Source organism: Drosophila nasuta, chromosome 3 (genome assembly GCF_023558535.2).
Source record: "Drosophila nasuta strain 15112-1781.00 chromosome 3, ASM2355853v1, whole genome shotgun sequence".
Classification (NCBI taxonomy): Eukaryota; Metazoa; Arthropoda; class Insecta; order Diptera; family Drosophilidae; genus Drosophila; species Drosophila nasuta.
The window spans coordinates 28,842,960-28,861,821 of NC_083457.1; the positions used below are offsets into that span (position 1 = coordinate 28,842,960).

General features: G+C 38.2%; 1 protein-coding gene across 11 annotated transcripts; it reads left to right on the plus strand.

Annotated features, from left to right (window-relative positions):
* The first annotated feature begins 753 nt into the window (after positions 1-753).
* LOC132788091 (protein spinster) lies at positions 754-18,331 on the plus strand. 11 transcript variants are annotated; one of them, XM_060795402.1, is made up of 11 exons: positions 754-886; positions 1,431-2,386; positions 2,451-2,592; positions 12,036-12,393; positions 13,422-13,748; positions 13,841-14,102; positions 16,383-16,481; positions 16,543-16,689; positions 16,753-16,897; positions 17,006-17,175; positions 17,501-18,331. In XM_060795402.1, exons 1-10 carry the CDS (start codon positions 862-864, stop codon positions 17,104-17,106), a joined length of 2,562 nt encoding a protein of 853 aa, XP_060651385.1. In that variant the 5' UTR covers positions 754-861; the 3' UTR covers positions 17,107-17,175; positions 17,501-18,331. The 11 variants fall into 11 exon arrangements, with proteins under 11 accessions (XP_060651385.1, XP_060651381.1, XP_060651384.1 ...); XM_060795398.1 differs by lacking the exons at positions 754-886; positions 13,841-14,102 and adding exons at positions 1,107-1,334; positions 14,276-14,537; XM_060795401.1 differs by lacking the exon at positions 754-886 and adding an exon at positions 1,107-1,271.
* The last annotated feature ends 531 nt before the right edge of the window (positions 18,332-18,862 follow it).

Below are 18,862 nucleotides of genomic sequence, written 5' to 3' on the forward strand. Positions count from 1 at the left end.
AGCAGAAATGAGCCTTTCTATTTGAATTACGTCAAAGCATCGAAGTACCTCTGAAAAAACATATCAGATATGCAAATCTAGGTGATTTTGATATCAGAACAATGCAATCACTCTACAAGAACTCGGTCTTGTTCATACTGATCATGCTGCCAAATAACAAAACTAGAGGAAAGATTTTGCTTTCTCAGATCGTGTCATGGGTCGGATGGTAAGAGATCCTTTTCTAAGTCGTGTTTAGATTTAAATTCTATATGATATGATAGCGCAACACAGTATATTTTGCGGAAACCTTCAAAGCAAATAATTTGATCATTGAAAAACTAATATCCATGCACAACAAATTCTTTTTTTACTTTCTTGTCGAATACATTATAGCTCTTGATAAATGGATATGGATCTACAATGCCAAAAATGAGTAGTTTTAAACCTAAATAAGTCGGAATACGTTGAAAACTAATTTCAAAATAAAGTTTTTATAATTTTTATATAGAATTTACTCTTATACATTGCTATTAATGTATAATATGTATACAACTACAATAATATCAAAAACAAATTTAATTTATTATCGCGGCGGATCTCCTCACGGAACTGTTCATATACATACATATGTATGTATGTACGTATTAAATGTTCTATATATATATGTACATATGTATGTATGTCTTCGACAATGAAGCGTAAGTTCAAAACAACCGTGTTCAATTCACTGATTGATAAGCAGTACAACGTCGACAATTGATTATTGTTCACTTGTTGCCGACAGTCTAAATCGAGCTTCTGTTTAAACAACACGTATATTTAACTAAACGGCAGTTTGTTTTATTTAAATTCTGCAAAACGGAAAACATTTATTTTAAAATGCGTCGAGTTTTGCAAACTAGTGGTAAGCAAAAAACAAACAGCTGATTACCATACATACATACGTATGATATTAGGGAGCGGAATATTTTTGAACAAAAGAGCGAACGGCACAAAAGAGAATCTGTTATTTTAAGAGAAATCAAATGAACTGAGTGTCCAAACCTGTTGTATACATATTCATATGTGTATGTGAGACTACGTGTTTGCTTGTGTTTATTGTGTGGAAAAACAAATGTGAACAGAGCGCATTTATTCAGTCAGCAATTTGACGCCAATGCAAACAGAACTGAGAGCGAAACGCTTAGAGTCGGAAAAAAACCAAGAAAAAAACAAAACATTGGAGAAAGCTACAAACAGAGACACGCACATACGGTGGCTCCACTTGAAACAAAATCCATATTTAATTCGTGAGTTAAACAAACAACGCAAAACGGCTAAACAACGCCAGATAACGAACAACATCTACCGAGGTGACTCAGCCAGTGGGAATTACATAAAATAATGATATCATTCGCATTCTATTATCCCACACATCGACATCTCAAATGCTCTTTTCTCCTCCACAGTCTGGGCGACACACTCTCTTCTGCTGCTTCTGCTTTTACAGCCACCTCTGCATTTCGCCCAAGTCCAGCATCAATCCAGATACAGTATGACCAGCCCCGATAGCAACAATGTAGCCGAGTTCTCGCGCCGCTTGGCCACATTCTCGCTCAATGTGTACAACAAACTGATCACGCAGAAACCCAATCAGAACATCATCTTCTCACCCTTCTCAATTCAAACCTGTGCAGCCATGGCCCGCCTAGGAGCCGTAGGCGAAACAGCTGCCCAATTGGATCGCGGCCTTGGACTGATTTCGAACAATGAAGCACAGATTGCAGAGAGTTTCCACCGTGTGCTCACAGCTTACGAGAACAGTAGCATTCTGCATATTGCCAACAAGATCTATATCATGACTGGTTTCGAACTCAAAGATGAGTTCAGTTCACTGATCTCCAAACAGTTTCTATCCGCTGTCGAACCTGTAGACTTTGCCAAGAATGTAGAGGCTGCAGGAAAAATTAATTCATGGGTTGAACAGCGTACCAACAACTTGATAAAAGATCTCGTTCCGTCCAATGCATTGGATAAGGATTCGAGATTGGTGTTGATAAATGCGATACACTTCAAGGGAAATTGGGTGCATCAATTCCCAGAACGTGATACCCGCAATGAACCTTTCCATTTGAACGACGCTGATAGCATTGAAGTACCCATGATGAACTTGAAGAAACGTTTCCGATATGCAAACCTAGGTGATCTGGATGCCACAGCACTGGAATTGCCCTACAAAGACTCGGACTTGTCCATGCTGATCGTGTTGCCGAATAGCAAAACTGGTCTATCACAACTGGAGGAGAAACTTCGCAGCACTCCCCTTTCCCAGATCACGGGAGCACTCTACTCGACCGATGTGATTGTTAAACTGCCGAAGTTTAAATCCGAGTTCGAGGTGGAATTATCAGAGACATTTAAGCAGGTGAGCTCAGGAAAAGCCCTAGTTAAATGATGAACTTTACTAATCCACTTGAAACTATCAATAGTTGGGTATGACTCAATTGTTCTCGAATGAGGCGGACTTTAGCAAAATGCTCCAGAGTCCAGAGGAATTGAAGGTGTCGAAAATTATTCACAAAGCCTTTATCGATGTGAATGAGAAGGGCACTGAGGCAGCTGCAGCCACCGGTAAGTTTTAAAAGTTTTGTTGCTATTTCTTCAATTGCATTCCATCATTGTGTTGCATGTGAGGTTGCATGCCTCTTTATTCACGTTTGTTCACGTTGTCTCTTCACTCTTGTCTGTTCTCATTTGGTAGGCGTGGTGGTGCGTACCAAACGCAGCATCATATCGCTCGAGGAACCCATCGAGTTCCATGCAGATCATCCATTCATCTATATGCTGGTCCATCAGCAGAGTCTTCCATTATTCTTGGGCACCGTTGTGCGGCTCGAAGCGGGAACTTCCGCCTCTTGTGCCCCAAAACTCAACGAACGCGACGAGCTTTGATGGCATCGCAAATAGATACAATATAATTGTTTATAAAAACAACTTTAAATTACGGGTATTTTTATAGAATAATAAATCTTGCTTGTTACAATCGTATAGCAATATTAACTGCAATAATCGTGGTAACTTTTAGTATTAAGTTCACCATCCATCAATCCACACTTTGCATTATATCGTATATGTTTAATAATGGACTTTTATTCAAATGTTTTATGTCTTCCAATTCTACAGCTGTAATCATGTGTCGCATTACATCCCTTAACTTTGAACCACAACCCATGTTCTTCTATGCAAACAAACCATTTTTCTACTATATTGCCAATAAGCAGGGACTCATCCTCTTTGCCGGCAAAAAGCAACAATTTCCAGATGTTATCTAAATATTTGATTTATGATTTCAAACTGCGAAATATATATTTTGACATGTATTACAACTATTTGTGATAATAATAAAAGTATTAAAACAGAGTCTTCAAATGCAATCTAGTTTGGTCGATTATCGGGCAGGTTCATTTAACATATGTTGTATTTTTAGCTTAATTAAATTATTTCAATTACATTATTAATGATTAATTGACCCCATTTGTTCAAAACTTAACATCGGTGCATGTCGTGCGTGTGTTTTTTTTTTCTTGGTTTGTCTATTTTTCACGGCAATGGTTGCTACTGGTAAATTCTCATTCGAACTGACGACGCCCATGGATTTCTTTGTTGATCATCCATTCTCTTATTACATTATTAATCTAATGAATACAGTTCTCTTTGCTGGCAAGCAATGTAACAATTTTGAGAAATATTTCCATACTTTATAGTTCTATCTATAGTCTATAGTCATTACAGTATAATGTACTTTAATTAGGTACCTTAATTGAATCGTTTAAACAGCATATGTAAAGTTTATTGTTACTCAATATTAAAAATCGTAATTAAATACAGTTCTTTTCATATTGTGTGCTTTATTACAACTCTCATATTAATGGTAAATTATATAGGTGCACTTATATATCATCAAAACGCTAGAAAACTAACACGCTAACCAATATCTTCGTATTGTATCTTGGACAATCATAATCAAAATTTATACTACAATCTTATTTGTTTTGTATATATGTATCTCTGTCATTTTAACAGCTATGATCATGGTTGGGTTCTCCATGCCCATGATGCCACAGGAGCCCAATCGATTCTATGCAGATCGGCCATTTAACTACTATATCACCGATAGGCAAAGAACTGTGCTGTTTGCTGGGAAGTTACTTAAACCTTAAATGTGATATGTATGATCTAATATCAATGCATTCCCATGATGACAACCAATATTATAATATCTCTATTGTTTTAATACTAATCATGAATTTATTTGTCTTGTAATAAACGCTCTCTGAATCCGCTAATAATTAATTTTCAATAACCTCAGGACTTCGTATAATGGCAGTATCGATGCTCGTTCGCAAACGCTTCTTCGCTAGACATCCGTTTGCATTCTTTATCATGTCCCAAAATAATATCTTGTTATTCCAAGGCAAACATGTGGGTTAACTAAAAAATCTATATATATTGATATTATATAAAAAATTAAGTTTAATTATATTTTTATGAATTAATAAATAAAAATAATCTACCCATGCGAAAAAAGAAAATCCTTGTGTACAAAATACTATTGACGTTTTTAAATTAAATGTACAATTTTTTTTTAATTTATATATTAATTAGGTATACCAGTTGGATTTAAAACGACGTCAACGTCGCGCACAAAAATTTATTTAAAAACAAGTACTCGCTTACATTGAAAAGTGTTGCCAGCCTGAAATTGTGTTGGAGTTTAGTATTTTTTGGTATATTTTTCTGGCTTTGAAATGTATTTGTTTGAATTGTTGCTTGCGGTCACACTCCACCACAGATGTTGATGAAAATAGCTTTCTTATAAAAGCTCAGTCCAATTAGTTTTTGAGTGAATGCAGACGTGTCGCGGACTTCATATTAAATAAAAATCGAAGCACTGCAAATGCATATAAAAAGTAAACGCCGCATTCGATTAGTCAACAGTGCATTCTAGAGTATATAAGCATTTTAAAAAGCTAATTGAAGAATAAATACGTGTGCAAGAACAAAAGTGATAAGCTATATATATTTATAAGGGATTTGAAACGTTGCCAAAGAGTAATTTTTGTATTGTACAGTGAGCGAGCGAATAGAAATCTGCCACCAACACATATTTTCACATTCTCGCTTCCTATACAGTTTCTTCGTGCTCGTGCATCGCGTGTGTTTGCGCGGCATATTAAGCGTGCGTGTGTGTGTGTGCGAGTGAGTGTTTTTTTTGTGTGTAAACGAGAGTCAAAAGAGACTGCAAAAATATACACACATACAAATACTTTGCGGCAACGTTTTGCTATCAAATTCGCTGAGTAAACTTTCGACTTCAGTGTTTTGCTGTTGTCCCGCTGCCAGTGAGAGTGTGTGTGTGTGAAAGAGAGAAGTGCAACAAGAGGCACGTGAATGTCGCAGAAACACCATCAGGCCTATCAACCGCTTGCAACTGCCGCGGCAGCCATGGATAATCCGGCGATGAGCAACAGCAGTAGCAGCAGTGGCAGCAACGATGACGTTGCCGGTTTGGAACCACACGGTTTGCCTGCGACATACTCGTCACAACAACTCGTAGCATCAGATTTCGATTCGATGGAGCGACTACGGGGCAACGAGAGCGTGCCAACACAGCCCCGCGCCATAACCGTTAGCCAATGGTTCACCGTTGGCGTCCTTTGTTTTGTCAATCTCATCAACTACATGGATCGCTTCACAATTGCGGGTAAGTTCAATTGGGTTCATTTAATTCGATTAGAGAGCAATTACATCAAATGCAAAGAGTGCGGGTCACGCATGCAACGCTTAAATTGCCCATCAGCAACATCACTTTATCTAATTGGAGTTAAAAAGAGCTATTGTTCTTATAAAGAAAGCGTCCCTACCAAAATAATGGAACGCTTGCATGTGCACCGTATTAGAATTATTCTCTTTCAATTCCTGCCGCACTCTTAAATTCTTCGCGCGGCTTGAAATTCGCGGAATTACAAGAGGGCGTTATTATGCGTATAAAAATACATGATATCCACTCTTACGAGAGGGTGATCCTACTCTTCTTTAAAAATAAACTAAGTCCTCTCACTTCTATCGGTGTCTTGAAGTCTTTATAATGTACATAAGCCCACATGACATCCACTGCTTCAAAAGAGAAGGATGCGCAGGCGCATTTAAGTTCTAGCTTGATTTTGTTGATGTTGTTATCATCGCGTGTTTCATTGCTCTCTCTCTTTCTCTCTCTCTAAATACTGTTTATAAAGATAACGCAAGGTAATACGTTGGATTAATTTTGTTACGTCACAGCTACTAAATTGAGCTATTTTTATGACTGCGTGTGTGAATTGCGCACAGCGGAATATCACGGCATAAACAAGCGTCCGATGAGTAATCACAGTTTACATTTGAATCATACGACCTGCGCTAATAGAACTCTCTTATCGTGTACCCACATTATTTTCTGAATATCACACAATGATACGACTTACTCCTCAACAATCAATCACTGGTCTAGTCAAATTTCGTGAAATCTTAACACTATTATGCGAAATAACCGCCTGACATGGTGCGATATCGCAAATCCGTCTCGACGGCTTAGCGGGTATTATTTCGACTCCAAATGTTCCTCGTGATCGGAAACTGTTTATTCTAGGTCTGCATCGCATCGAAAAGAAGTTTCATAAAGTACATATTTATAAAGAGTGTCGAATAATACTCGCCAGGAAACTCGCCACTCCACTGCTTATCAGTTACAATTGTGTGTGTTTACTTGTAACTATTTTAATCGTATGGCGTGATCATTGCGTGAATCACAGCTTTTTTACAATCTCGACTCTGTAAGGAAAAATAATTGGAAACTTGTTTATTGGGAAAGATTACGCTAGCTCATTTCATGGCAAATAATACTCAAACCAGTTGCACAAATGGCCTGATTAGGTACACTTATTATACATCTCCACGTTCCACTTAATCATCGTGAAATCTACTATATTTATGGGTGTTTATTTTTAATTAATGGCAACCTTTCTGCACTGTATTTTAGAATTTTGCATTCCGGTTTTGCATATTCAACCTTTTTGTGCTTTTTGTCTGTTGGGCATAATTTAAACTTGAACTTTTCAGCTTAATCATCACATTTGCAACATGACCAATGACACTTGTCATTGATGATAACAGTGCGAGGCAACACTGCAAGCAACCCAAGGGCAAACAACATTCGAGAAAGTCGTTAACCAATACTCTTGCATTTTGGCAATATAATTACCTTACTTTTTAAGCCCCTGAAAGCTTTCTTAATTGACTTGCACATTTACTAAGCCCTTAATTGCCAACCAAACCACAAACAATCGTATGATTCTTTTTTAATCGAAATTAAGTTGTCCGAGACTCATGACCGCGCATTAAGCAGGAAATTATATTATTCTACATACTATATAATAATAATAATAATAGTTTACACAAATTGAGCGATAAGTTTATCATACTTATATTATGCGAGCTCATACGCGATATGCAGATTGAGCGTCATGCGGGATATTTATATGCTTATTCATGATTCACATTCATATTCGTATTCATCGTATCACGCCACTTTGTTTGTCATTCGGGCGTGGGGGTAATTAGTTAACTCTTCTCTCCACTCTCGTTTACTTGCATTTGCTTATTGGGCATTGTTGCCAAAACAAACAAAAGATGATGTGATGCTCTCTTCTCAATCTCCTTGTATTTGTTTTTATGGTTATTAGGTATCAACAGGTTAAAGCAGTGTACAGAGCTTGTAACCTCTCGGGACCCCACTGAAATCTGTAGATTAACAGTGCTTTAACATGGCATTAACATGATAGTGAGTCGTTGCTGTTATGTGATATCTTGTAGCCGTTGGGTGTGGGGCTTTGTTTGTTCAAGTTATCGGCTCGTTAACAATTAGTTCGGATGCGGTTGCAGTTGATAACAGTTGATAAGAGCTATCGGTTATCGCACAATTTACGACTATTTGCTTCTTATCTGCAGTTGAACTTAGCAAACGTGGAATAAATTGCATTTAGGAATGCACATGTGTATGTACATAGATAGGGCACGTGGCCAGAACAAGCTCAAACTAAATTGTGTGAGTGGCATACGTTTTATAGTCAAATTTGGTTGGTTAACCTTCAATGTTGCAAATTTTCGATTGTGCTTGGATTTATTATGTTGCGACACACGGCCACGACATGCTCATTATCATAATCGTATCGTACTCGACAAAACTGCGTTGAATGTGGCGAAACTTTTTTTTGGTTTTTATGGCACATTCAGACAGACGAACGCTTTGCTCAAATAACATCGCCTGATGTCTGCTTCGTTTAATGATATACGTTTAATTATAACTTAAAGCGTGAGCCGTGGCCTCAAAGTCTCCCACTTTGACCCCACTGTAGTACAAATGATCTCAGATTTTATAAATAATCGCATGACACGAGCCACATTTTATCGCCTGATATTTCATTGCCTGGGTAATCCTCTCATTGCCGCCTCATTTGTAATTCACGTTCCCCAACAAAACAATTTTGGGTGTTTCATTCATTCAGCAAAATATCTGCTGATGCAAATTGTTGACAAACTACATTTATATATATGTTATATTATATATTTACAGTGAACTTTGTTCGCTGTTTTCCCAAAACAGCTAAGAGTTAAATGATATAGATTTAAATATAAGTGTGTGAATATGCTTGCTTAGCTATATAATTGTGTGAATATATATAGACAGACATCTGTATACAATTGTGTATATTTTGAAAACAGGCCATGCATTGCCTGATGCTTCTTCTCTACGTAATCTTTTGGCAACATTCCAAAACACCCCTTAACGCCTCCCCCCAAACAATACGCGTGCAATAATTGTCAACAATTTGTGGTCGATTGCAGTTGGAATTTGAAATTCAAAAAAATAAATGAGAAAACTAAAAGCCGTGGTACTGACCATTCTGACCATATGCTAAATTAACACTTGCTAAAAAGTATTACGTGATGTTTTACTATTCAATATTTGGAACGCTGCCTCATTGTATCATTCAATAGATAATAATATTTCAAATTTTATTCCCTCAGTCGCTTTATTTCAATTTGCATAACACAAAATTGAAACTGTTGTCAAACTTTTGGTTAAATTATTGCAAAATGTAACCGAAATTGAAATTCCCATTCAAAACTTTCGTTTTGACAGCAACCTCAATCAAAATTTCACTGAAATGGGGCGTCTTTTAGCTAATTTTTAAATAAGTGTTCATATATGTATATATATTTATATTTAAATATAAGCAGAGTATGTCTCCTGTATAATTTAATTGTGATCTCTTCGAACCTTATACATAAATATTCACAACTAAATAAACATTTGCAATTTTGTTTAACGTTTCGTAATTTTCGTACAATGCTTGTTCCGATTTTGTGATTTGCATTGCCGTCAAAAACTGTCAGATGTTGACATCGTGTTGTTTTTTAGCTGCATTTTACATTATTTCCCTTTTTTCTTTTCGCATTTCTCATTTTCGTTTTTGTTTTCTATGTCAATGACCGTCGCACGAAGACAAACGACAAGTGTCGACAGCAACAACCTGTAAAAAGCACAAATTGAATAACCAAAAAACAACAACTAAAACAACCGCAACAATAGAAAAGTTAACACTTTGAGAGTGACAGAGATGGAGTGAAAAGGAGAGAATGAGAGGCTGCGATTCGGTCGGTCAGTCGGTTTTGTCTATGATAATCGAAGCGCGCAGAGCTGCTTAAAGCGATTTCTACTTTTTCCAAATGAAAGTCTTTTAAGCTTTCCCGAAATAAAACGAAAGGGGAAATTTGTTTATTAATAACATCAGTTAACGCTCTGAAGAAGCCTTTTAACTGACGCTGCAGATCGCGCGACTTTTCAAGGCCAATCAGAATTGCCAGAAACATTTTCATTCATATTAATGAGCCAGAGAGCTGCTTGACTTGTTTTATGTCTCCACTCCATGTATAATATTGCAATATCTCCATTCTTAGTCTCCAAGTGCGGCTAGTCAAGTGTCTGCTACTAACTGGAAGCGCTTAAGTTCCGTCTGACAAAATGTAACCGACAGTCTGAGTGCGAGCGAACGCAAACAATGGGAACAGAGAGAAAGAGAGTGCGAGAGTGAGAACAACCAAAACTGGTTCTCGAATTACTCTCCAGTTTCTATAACCGGCAAAATATGTCGATTCTCTCTCGCAATATTGTATTTGGTATACACTTATAATAACAACAACAAGAACACAACGCACCAAGCCTTCGTCGCGACGTCTGGCCCCCTGCCAATCTTGGCTCTCATGCTCCTCCGTCCGTCCAACAACGAAGACAGCACAATGCTAAAAATGCCATAAACAAACGGGTGAACGGGCGAAACTTGCAAATTTTTGCCTGTACATGTTTGCTTGCTTACATGTACACACCCACACACTCGCGCCCGCACGCTTGTGGATCGAAGCTCATACTCACAAACACACGCACTCACCAATGCAGGCATTGAGAGAGACCAACACAACGTATGGATGCATACGTACATATGTATGTATGTATGTTACACACCCCACATTGCTTTTATCGCGTGGCGCTCGCTGCTCAGTTGGCGTCCTCGTATCGTTACGTCACTGGCCAAACAAACGCGCTGATTGGTTGAAAAAATCGTACGATAAATTTCTCAAAAGCGAAATGTGCAAAAGACCCAGAAAATGAAATAATTAAACATAAAACGTCAGCCGACCGTTTGCGGTGGCTGCTGATTCACTTCGTTTGACTTCGTGCCACGTCGAGCGCAGCGTTCGTTTCGTGCTCGCTCTGTCGCTCGCTCGACGAACGACGGTCACAACTTGTTGAGCTTTTCGGCCAAGCTGTATTATCGTTGCTGGTGTGTTAATGTTACTAATGGTATTGGTATTAATATTGGTATTGGTATTGGTATTGGTGTGTGCTGCTATTGATATTGCTAATGCCGGCTCTTGCGGCCGGCCTTCCCCTCGATATTTCTCACAATTCATTGACTAACGAATCTTTTTTTGGGTTTATATCTTCGCCATATTATTTGGTGAGTGCTTACGCACCTATAGAACCTTATGCCGTTAGCTGTGGGCAGTTATTAAAGGCCAATGCACGTATTTATAAAAATTCGTTTGGATTGTGCATCGTTAATTATAGGAAATTCAAGCATAATAAACGCAACGTTGATTTCAAATTTTAAGCGATGAACAGTTATTGTCTAGGTCGTGTTGACAATATAATTTATGGCCATTTAAGTGACTTGCATATCCGCCAGTTAATGAGAAATATATAAATACAGTCAAATATATATATAGATAGATGATCAGCCGGAAATACGAGCACGCGCATACGGAAAACCAGCTGGAAATGATAAATCATATGCATATTTTATAAAATGTTCTGGCTGAATTCGTGATTTCAGTTCTGTTTGTTCTTATCAATGCTGGCAGAAACAAAACAAACTGATATATTTATCAACAAATTGGCCCGACATTGGCCAAGCTGAAAGCTGATAATTGAAAATAATTGCGATATGAATAAGGTTACCAATTATTTGCTTACTTTTATTTGTTTACACTGCCATTCGATGGTATTTAGACAAGGCACAAATTAGCTTTCCTTTTGACATTGAAGTGCCGTTATGAAATGTTAAGTATGTTACAGTTAGTATTTCTTAACATGGCAACATCAATACTGCTGCTATGGGAATGTTAACAGTGCTGTTAAGGGCAGCAGGTTAACAGTAATTAGGCAACTACTAAAGTTTACCTTATTTCAATGGGCAGCCATTAAAGGTTAAGCACAAATAGTTTCTCTCGTCGATCGCTTACTTACATTATATAAAGCATTCGTTATATGGATACGACGTTTACCCAAGCAATTAGCAACACCAGACCCAGCAACTAGCTATATACTAGATTTAACAATCACGCGCTAATCTATAACTAACTAACAGCAGCACTTGAGTAAACTATATCTTTCTTATTTTTCTCTCTCTTTCTTGCAGGTGTGCTAACTGATGTAAAGACAGACTTCGGTATAGACAACGATAGAGCGGGATTATTGCAGACAGCCTTTGTCGTCTCGTATATGGTGTTTGCCCCCCTCTTTGGCTATCTGGGAGATCGCTATCCACGTCGCCTGCTTATGGCCGTGGGTGTCACATTATGGTCAACGACAACAATTTTGGGCTCGTTTATGCATCAGTTTGGATGGTTCCTCACCTTCCGTGCCATGGTCGGCATCGGCGAGGCCTCCTACAGCACAATAGCGCCAACGATCATCTCTGATCTGTTTGTGAACAGCGTGCGATCCCAAATGCTGGCGCTTTTCTACTTTGCCATACCCGTAGGTTCTGGACTCGGGTAAGTTATCAACAAATGGAAATATGATATAGTTAGATGGGGTATAGAGTATATAGTAAGTTTTAAAAAGAGAAGTTGAATCCTATAAATAAAGACAGTATGAAGTACAGAAATGCAGACAGTATATTTATGAAATATTAACGAAAATAAAAGGTATTTTAACAGACCTTATCTTTCAGAAAATATTCCATCTACAAGCTAAATTTAAAATTTCTGAATCCTTAACAACTCCCAACAAAATGCTAACGAAATCGGATTAAAAAGTATCAGAACCAACAGAATGCTAACAGACAGCTTTTTAACCTTATCATAGAAATACTTTCCTATTCAAATGATTATTTCATGTTGAATTTAAACACAGCGCAACTGTTAAGAAATACAGAATATAAACAGACCTTATCAGCATAGTTGATGCTTTCATATTTAAATGATTGTTCCTTGCACAATCAAAATACAGTATTGTTGTTAAATCAAAGTCTAGAAAGTTCAATAAAATATGAACATAAAAGTACTGTTAGAACCTTATCACAGTGTCATATTCGATTCGAAACAATTATTGCAGGCGACTTTCGAATACAGGTCATTGGTAGTCTAGTCATAACTCGGGGGGTAATCTATTTCAGCAAGTGTGCCACATAGATAGTTGAGCAGACGAGGCTACGATTATGATTACTCGCCTGATAAGACAAGTCGCTGCTCTGTTATCAGCTGTCTAGTTCCGCGTAGTCACGTGTTTGCCTGAAACAGACTTTTGGCTGTTCTCGCGTGAGAAGCTGTCGCTGTGCTCTGGTCGCTGTTGATGATTTGATCACTTACGGGGTTGAGTTGAAAGTTTAATTGCACATAAATTTAGTGCTTTAGTTATTTATAGCAAATCAAATGCGAAATTTAAACTCAATTAAGTGGAATTCACTTAAGTGGGGTCAATTGGGGCCGCAACAAAAAAACATTTATGCAATTGCCTGCCAATGCAATGACACTTCGTCAATTCTTCAACAACTAATTTATGCCCATTTCTATACACGCAGTTACATTGTTGGCTCAAAGACAGCGCATTTGGCCAACAACTGGCGCTGGGCACTGCGTGTGACTCCCATCTTGGGCTTGATTGCCGTCGTGCTGATCTTCCTCATCAAGGATCCCAAGCGTGGGGCCAGCGAGGCATCGCACAATCTGCAGCCCACATCCTTCCTGACCGACGTCAAGGAGCTGGTGAAGAATCGTTCGTTTATGCTCTCCACGGCCGGGTTCACGTGCGTGGCCTTTGTGGCCGGTGCACTCGCCTGGTGGGGACCAACGTACATCCACATGGGTCTCAGGATGCAGCCCGGCAACGAGGACCTGCAGCTGGATGAGTAAGTATAGTCCTTGCACAGTGCGACCCTTTCTGAGAATAGTCCTTTACATCACATCATCTGAATCTGTTGTTGTTGCGTTAAACGAATAGTGTTAGCTACAAATTCGGACTCGTCGCAATGGGCGCTGGCCTCATCGGGGTGCCATTGGGATCTGTGCTCGCCCAGCGTTTGCGCGGTCGCATCGAGAACTGTGATCCGTACATCTGTGCGGTTGGATTGTTTATATCGGCGCCCATGGTCTTTGCCGCGCTCATCTTGCCACAGACGAATGGCACGATGTGCTTCATCTTTGTGTTCATTGCACAGGTTACGCTCAATCTGAGCTGGTCCATTGTCGCCGACATGTTGCTGGTAAGCATCTCTCTTGACAACAGCGACAGCAAGTGCAACAACAACAACAGCAACTAACTATTTGTCTCAGTCTCAGTTTTAAAAGTTCCCTTTTTTGATTAACACACATTTTGTTAACCGTTTTTTTTTGCCTGCCTCTTTTGCCTCTTGTTAACCCGCCATCCTTTCAATAGAGTCTCATTCGTGTTTGGCCTTATTACAATGATCGCTGGGTTGCTGGGCGTGCCGCTGGGTTCAGTTCTATCGCAAAAGCTAAGGAAACGCTTCCCCACCGCCGATCCAGTCATCTGTGCCGTTGGCCTGCTGCTTAGCGCTCCGCTTTTGACCGGCGCCTGTTTGATTGTTTCCAGCCAAACGGCTGTCACATATGTATTAATCTTTTTCGGTCAATTAGCTTTAAACATGAACTGGGCAATTGTTGCGGACATTTTGCTGGTAAGAGAAACGCATACAACGAAAACCAAACCAATCGAAAGAATGTATGATAAAACACACATTGCTAACAAATTTAATTTTGTAACCACTATCACCAAATTGTTGTATAAAAATGTACACTTTTTTTGCTTTCGTAATTTTGCACTTTAGTTAATATTGAATTTGTGTGTAAACATTTATTAACTTTTTACTGTTATAATACCACAATATCCCACACATACACGCCACGCTTACTCCATACACACTCTCACACATAGACACACCCTCTAATACCCTTAGCCTCATTACTTGGTTGCGGTGCATTCATTTTGTTTATTGGTGAAAGTTCCCCATAAACTCATCCTCCTTGACTTCCTTAGCTTTGATACCCGCTATGAAAAAGGTAGAAGGGTCTTATGGTGCAATTGAAAATGCATGTAACAAGCAGCGGGATGAATTATATTACAATATCTGAAATGAGAAAACTGTTCAAGATCCAATAGATTGTAGTAAGTAGCTAATGGTGGAAACATTGCCTTATTTTTCGTAATAATACTAATCACTTTCTGAATCCCCAAAATTTCATTTCAATCGCTTAAAAAATTTGAAAGTTAAACAAAAATCAGGTCATAGAATGAAAATCACCTATTACGGGTATCTCAAAGTCGAGCAGACTCGCCTGCAGTTAACTCACATTCTTATGCACATGGAATTGGGGGAGATAACCACCCCCAAAACTGAAGTCAAACCCCCTGAGGGTGCTATACTGAAAAGAAATTCAGAAATTACATTACACATTCATTCTTGCATCCTCCCCCAAAAAACATTTTGCATCCTCCACCATTCCATTCCGAGCGATGAGTTTGAACTAGACATTCCTTTGGAATGGGAGAGATTATTTATGTGTCAGTCACGTTTCAACAAAAAGTTGCACAACCTCGTTTTTTGTTCAGCTGATCATCAGCTGAGGCACATTAGAATAGCTTTGACTATTTTGGGGCGCGCATCAGTTCCGCTTTGGCTACGCGGCGTATGAGCAATGTGCGTTCGCTTCCTCAGCTGTTTGCGTTTGCGTTTGCTCCGCAAATAGCCAAATTTTAATTGGCCTTTCGTTCTCAGCGCTGATTATCTAACCAGGTCCAAAAGAGCTGAGAAGTGGCGCCATCGCATTGCCGTATTTTGTAGATAATGTACAATAAATAGTATTTATTATTGTACATTTTAGGCTTGTAGTTTGCTTTTGTTATTGTTTACGTAGCGGTAACCAGTCTCGCCTATGATTTAGATGTATTTTATTGCAATGGATATCGAATATTTTAAATGCTTCTTTGCTTTTTATATTTATTTTATTTTTTTGCTTTTCTAAACACGCTCACACCTTGCATCACACATATCCCTTGTACACACACATTTATTTTTTGTTTATAACAGTAAACAGTTAATGTAGATATTTGATTTTTGTTGTAAAAAGAAAATCTTTTGCGAAAATGTAGACAACAAATTGCCACAGTCAAAGTCGAACATTTTGTTTCGGTCAGTCGCAGCAGACGGTCGGTCGGTTAGAACTGTTCCCATGCGCGCATAAGCCAGCAGCTGTTCCCACTTTCGATTAATGTAAGCGGCGACACAAACCCAATTGGCGTCCCCGCTGCGACCTTGTGCTGAAGTGGCGCCATCTCTTGAGAGCTTTAGAAGCTGTAGAACTTTTGACTGTGGCTTTTGCACATCTTTCACTTATTGGCACTGCTTGTAACTACTTGCTATTCTAATTAATGCTGTTGTTCTTGTTGTTGTTGTTGGTAACACTGCTTGTTTAGCTTTATCACTTAAAAGTACATCACTAATTGAACCTCTTGCTTTATACAGTATGTGGTTGTGCCCACACGCCGTTCAACTGCCGAAGCCTTCCAAATTTTAATCTCACATGCTCTGGGCGATGCCGGCAGTCCGTATTTGGTGGGCGCAGTAAGTAAAACTAATGAACGAGAAATGAACAATTTGATTAATTAACCTTTTCTAACTTTAGATATCCGTTGCAATTAAAAACCATCTGAGCTCGGAGCCAAAGATGATCAGCAATCAGAGCTTCCAGAGCATGTCGCAAGTGTTGGAAAACGCAACGGAAACCGTCACCAACACTCTCAAAGACATGTCATTCAGCCCAAGAGTAGGCGTAAGTAAATCTCACTTTTTTTGTAATTCGTATATTAAGTAAATTTCTACCTTCCACCCACAGAGTTCGGAGGATGTTATCAAATTCGAGGCGCTACAGTATTCACTTTTCTCCACGACCTTTGTGGAAGTGCTGGGCGGAATTTTCTTCCTGTTCACCGCATGCTATGTGATCAAGGACAGACGCAGAGCCGCTCAAGAGTCTATGGGTAAGCATTAAACTAAACTAGCAAATACCCCGGGGTATGCCAAGTCCAATCTATTCTAAATTCTTTACTTCGATTTCGGTACACTTTTGGCGCCGCTCTCAACATTAGCTAAAGAATTGAGACTGGCGCCAGGCGAGAACAAGAAAGATATCTTCGATTCGGAGTGTCTGGTCATGTGCACCGATATTGCATTGCGAGAGCGTGCGTGACAACATTAACCACGCCACTATGACTCCTAGTATTTGTAGCTACCTACTTATTTCGGCCAAATGTTCTCGGTAGGTGGCTTTTACCAAAATTGTCCAAATTCTGTTTCGTTTCGTTTCGTTTGTTTGTCGTTGGTTGAAACTAACCGAAAACCATGTTGAGAAGGTCAAACTTCCGTGATCCCATAGTCATAATACCTACACACACAAACACACACATACACATACACATTTACATATACACATACAAAAACGCAAAAAACGCTCTCGTAGAAATGTTAATGCTGCCCAATTCGTGATGCGATCGCTTTATCTGTCCCTAACATCTCGTTTAATGTTATCTTTTAAATATTCCGACTGATTCTTATTTAATACAATCCAATATCTATTCTTGCAGAATCCAACAATCCGCCACAGATCGCTAATAGGCCGGAGCTAATGGGCTAATATCGAGCGATCCATGAAGTCCTACAGCGCACTCAATGCGTAGGTCTTTTGGGTGAAATGTTACTGACTGAAAATCATCTATAAAATAATTTATGAATACACCTCATGCACATACATACATACATCTACGTACGTAAATCAATAATCACACTGCATACGTATATATATATATATATACATACATACATATAATTTAACACAAACACACACACATATTGTCGTATTATTTGTAAGACAAAAGCAATGTGTATTCATTAGGGCGCATGTTCCTATCAAATCAGTTGATAACGACAGACAGCTATACACTTATCAAAAGCGCGTGGATCACAAGTCATAATCATCATATTCTGTACTCCTCCTATTGCATAGACATGTAATTACTTTTAGGTCATATTTAATTTTACACCACAAAAACATTTGCTCCTTTGTCTTTAAGTTTTACCTGATTCAACAAATATATATGAACAAACCCCATTTATTGTAAATAGTTCGGCATAAATTGGAATTTCAGTTTGAATTAAATGAACTCTCTCGTTTATCTCAGGCATGAATGGGGTATTATATAAAAATTGTGTATATAAAATTAATATATTTAACGCCCGGCCATAAGTGTTAAGCGCGAAGTCTCTATATACATACGTAGATATATGCATATTATAAATATTTTAATTATATATTATTAAATTTATTTGTATCTGTAACCGTAGTTAGTGCGTTTAACAAATTGGTCTTTAAACCAAAAGCGAAAAGGAAATAAAAGCAATCTGAAATAATATAATCACTAATTCGAGATTAATTCGATTCATTCTATATGGTATGCGCTCTTTAATTCGTAAGTATTTTATATATAAGAGTATCGCAACATTTCCAAGCAAATAAATTCAAGAATATAATATACTTGTGTTCCATCGCTCCATAAAACTCAAACCCATTTGATTATTCCATAATAATATGGATTTTTCCAACTTAACAAGTAAAATGCGAAAAATAGCTATTACTTGTGAGGACTCCACAATGAACTGATAATGAATTTGCGACGGAGGTTAAGCGGTTTGACCTATATTATGTATTGATTACGTTCGTATTTTTTTTAATTAATCTCTCTGTGCATGCATGAAAGCTTAATCAAACTCAAATTCTATTCCGATGGAAAATAATATATTCTTGTATACCAATTTATAACAAGTAAGAAAGCTACAGTCGAGTGGGCTCGACTGTGAGATACTCGCTTCCCATTTTGAATAAAAGCAAAATATTGCTGTATTATTATCAAAATATACCAAAATAATACCACAAATTTACTTTAAAATTG

Excerpts from the sequence above, each read along its gene's own strand:
- LOC132788091 (XM_060795398.1), top strand. The coding sequence starts at position 1,139 with ATGCAAACAGAACTGAGAGCGAAACGCTTAGAGTCGGAAAAAAACCAA. Across the intron at positions 1,335-1,430 it reads AACGAACAACATCTACCGAG|TCTGGGCGACACACTCTCTT; the intron begins GTGACTCAGCCA and ends TCTCCTCCACAG. Across the intron at positions 16,482-16,542 it reads GTCCGTATTTGGTGGGCGCA|ATATCCGTTGCAATTAAAAA; the intron begins GTAAGTAAAACT and ends TTCTAACTTTAG.